The sequence below is a fragment of the Panicum virgatum genome, chromosome 4K (assembly GCF_016808335.1).
Source record: "Panicum virgatum strain AP13 chromosome 4K, P.virgatum_v5, whole genome shotgun sequence".
Taxonomy (NCBI): domain Eukaryota; kingdom Viridiplantae; phylum Streptophyta; class Magnoliopsida; order Poales; family Poaceae; genus Panicum; species Panicum virgatum.
This window is the reverse complement of record NC_053139.1, coordinates 25,601,710-25,605,754: the sequence shown is the minus strand read 5'-3', so window position 1 is coordinate 25,605,754 and position 4,045 is coordinate 25,601,710. Positions and strand designations below refer to the sequence as shown.

At 45.2% G+C, this 4,045-nt stretch overlaps 1 protein-coding gene across 1 annotated transcript; it reads right to left on the bottom strand.

The window, feature by feature from the left end:
* Window positions 1–38: 38 nt before the first annotated feature.
* On the bottom strand, window positions 39–485 carry LOC120702038 (nuclear transcription factor Y subunit B-1-like). Its single transcript, XM_039985814.1, has one exon. It carries the CDS (start codon window positions 483–485, stop codon window positions 39–41), a length of 447 nt encoding a protein of 148 aa, XP_039841748.1.
* Window positions 486–4,045: the final 3,560 nt, after the last annotated feature.

Sequence of the window (4,045 nt, the reverse complement as noted above, 5' to 3'; positions counted from 1 at the left end):
TCGTCCTCGTCATCAACACCAGTTGGCGCCTGCAAGGTTCATGCTGCGGCCGCTGCATCGGCCGCACGCCACACCGCGCACACATCGGCGTGCGGGCCCAGCTCAGTGACGTCACGCACCTGTGGCGGGCCCAGTTGCAGGTCCAGACCTGGCGACGGCGGCGCCGGCGACTGCACCTCTGCCTCCACCGCCGGGGCCGTCGGGTGCTCCAGCGCTACCATCAAGGTGTGCCGGGCGCGTGGCCTGGTGCCCTCAATCTCACGGTAGCGGCGGAGGTACAAGGCCAGGAGCCTGACGCTGTCGTCGAACCCGAGGTTGCTCAAGGCGAGGATGAGGTCGTCGCTGGTCACGGTGGTGCGCCTGTCCTGCCTGCACTCCTCCACGGCAGCTCGGATTAAGACGGGGCTGAACTCGGCGACACAGTTGTCCACGGCCTCCTTCGCGTCGCCGGCGATCTTGGAATTCGGTGGCGAGCCATGGCGCATGATGCGTGCCACAGTGGCTCTTGGAATCCTAAGGGCGTCCGCAATGGAAATAGCTAGTACTAGCTACATAGTCTGCTGATATGGTGGTGAGAGATGAAAAAAAAACTATTTTATACTATTAGACCCGCACGCTCCTCTCATATGTTCTTAGGCCACATGAAATAGACTAGCTATTTGCTTGTCGCTAGTAACTACTCTCTCTCCTACTTTTTCATTGTCATGTCAAATCTAGCTAGCTAAATAGCTAGCCATTGCGGACGCTCTAACTCCTCAGATGCTTGATCGGTGCCTGGATGTATTAAAAAATTGGGTATGCACCAAGAATGAAGTAATTCAACTGATACCAAAAACAAAATTCCGACGCATCTTGCATTGTTCAGTATAAGAACATGTACCATAAACATGAAGATGCTAAGATAATTTAATTACACATCTCTTTACTTAAGATTTATGTCTAGCCAAGCATCCTTGGGCAGATGTGTTTTCCATCCTATCTAGGAATTGACAAACCAAAGAAAAAAGAGGAAGCATGATGAATTGTATCATAAAACTAGGACACAGATGAGGGCATGTTTGCATCACGGGCCGTTTGATGCAAATATCATCCAAAGAAAACGTAGCGGCCCATGTTCATACCCAAATAACGTGTCTATCTTGCGGTTGTCAAATCTGACTCGCTATTTTGTCGGAAGAGGACCTCCCTTCTAGATACCGCCACTCACAACCGACAACTAGTAGCACTAGCGTCTACAAGCATCATATGGTACAAAGATAAGAAAACTAACCTCCTGCACCATCTTGGTGATTATTAGCTTGATTTTTATCCATGACACTATTTGATGTCTATTTCTCTTAAGAAAACCCCATTGATTTATAGCCATCTAAAATAGGAAGAGGAGTTACACGTGCCCTAGTAGATATATGCATGGACAACACTTGGCATAGCAACGAACATAGATGGGGGAATTATATCTAATAGATATATGCATGCATAACACTTGTCAAAGGACATTGAATGGAAGCCAGGTGTCATTTGAAGGTAGATGAATTGAAACCTTGAAGGGTGAAGAAAATTTAATTTTTATGTAAACAGGCTTTAGGAAAAAAAAACAAAGTAATTGAAACATGTATGCCACTTGAAATTATAAATAGCCATTGAAGCAAAATAATTATATTTAGGAAAATTAATGTGTCTCAAGGGGTATAACAGTAGTTGGGGAAATATGATTTTTGTAGCGGACCACAGTGTCTAAAATATTATTTCCTGTCAAAGAGCTTGGGAAAATAGTCCAAACATGACAGTAAATACTCTTGGGCGTAGCTGCCATTCGCTCAGCTACTTTTCTTTTCTCCGGTGGTGGACTCCGCTTGCACGCAAATGCTATGCGCCTGCCAACACGTAAGGAAGTGCCCTGCAGGCTGCAGCCCACACCCCCTTGTCTAACACCCGCAATATTATTTTATATATGATCCACGAACGACAGTTTTAGATATGGTACTACGAGCCGAAAGTATCCGCAGCAAAGTTGATTATTTTTATCATTTTTAAAAGATTCTTATATAGCATATTTATAGCAATCTAAAATGGGAACATATCAGGTGCAAAATAATCTCTCCGTGCAAATTATAGAAACTTAAATCTGGGCCATCAGATCAACATCTAAGGGGAGGGGCGCAGAGAGGTGGGAGGAGAGATTTGCAAAAGTGTGATTACCCAATACAAAGGCAGGTCCAGATTGTAAAATTACTCAATCCGCCCATACCCCTTGGATGTTGATCCAATGACACATATTGAAGTTTTCATATATAATTTGCACGGAGAGGTTGGTTTGCATCTGATACGTTCCCATCTAAAAGAGAAAGAGAGCTAGAGAAGTTGCACATGTCCTAATAGTTATATGCACGGATAACACTTGGCATAGGACCAAACAGAAGAAGCCAATTATCATGTGAAGTTAGATGAAAGTAAACATGGATGGATGAATTATGTCCAATAAATATATGCCGAAACCTAATGCATCTTTCTTTGGGTTGGGGAAGGAGGAATTTGCATTTATCATTATCTACATAAGGTCAACCCCCGCGCCGGCCCGTTTCAAATCTCGTCGGCCGCCTCTTTCACCCCCAAGGGCTGCCGCCACGCGAGTTCAAACCCTAGAGCCGCCACCGTCGCGCTTGGAGCCCGCCACCATCGCGCTCGAAGCTCGCCCTACTGCACGCGAAGACCGTTGACACCCCTGCGCCGCCCCTCCACTGTCGCTCGGCGTCGCCTCCGCCTCCAGTATGCCTCCCTCCGCCTCCTCCTCCTTTGCCGCCTCCTCCGTCGTGTTCTCCTCTGCCACTGCTGCTCAATTGGAGCCCTCCGTCGTGCCTGCGTGTGCCTGGCACCAGGCATATCTTGAGTTTTGCAATAATCTTTGCTCTATTTAAAATACAAGTTTAATTAGCTTTTATTTGTATCTCAAGTTCTAAACATGATCTAGTAGCAATTTTTTCCTTTCTTTTGCATCAGTTTTCTTTTTCTCTGCATTTGGTCTACATGGCTCAACCCGATTGCAAGGTTTTAGATCTTTTTAGGGTTCCCAGTGCAATGGGCCATAGCGAGCGCGCCTGGGGCTGGCCGGGCACCCACTGACCTGTGGGCCCTAGTGGTCAGCCCCTGTTTAGGGTTTAGGGTTTTGTAAAATTTTGTTTAAATAAGCAATGAATTTGGGCGGTTTGCAGCGAGTGGAGGTGCGAGTTAAAATGCGCGGTGAGATCATGTACAGAAAAGGACAATACATCTTAAAAGCCATGTAGAAGGTCTAGGACGATGGGTGTATCCTTGCTGTGCACCAATTTGGGTAAGTTAATACGATACTTGGAATAGCTATTGGGTTCACCATTTTTCATATTTTAAGTATTGAGATTTATATGGGTTGTATTTGTCATCTATCCTCAGGATGGAAATGTTGTCTTATTCGACTCCTTGCGCCATACGAAAAAGGAGGCGTATAAGGATTTCAAATACTGTCTGCGATAGTAAGTGACGACACAATTCCTTATGCACTGAAAGTATATATCGAATTTGTTGTTGACACTAGTGGTTCGCATACAGTGCTTACAGGAAATACGAGGGGCATAAAACTACGAGGGGCATAAAACTGCGCTTGAGGCGAGATTTCTCGGTATGTATGAAGAAGCTTATGTGCTACAACATTGTGCATGCAATCTATGGGTCCTAATGACTATGTCTTACATGAATGCAGTGCGCGAAGCAACATGCAAACTCAGTCTTGTATGGATACTATGCTTGTGCGTACCTCAGAACTTGCGTTTAGTACCGGTTGGCCTGACTGGTACAAAAAGCGCAGTTTAGTACTGGTTGGCACCAACTAGTACTAAACTGCCTGCCACGTCGCAGCTCCTGGCGCGGCAGGTTAGGCATTCGTATTTCTTTTAAATATGTTTCTCCTCTTATCATTTTAGTTTGTTTTCTTTTAATTATGTTTCTCCTCTTATCATTTTAGTTTTAGTTAATTAGTATTCATATTTCGTAGCCATTTGCGTATTTGCATTCG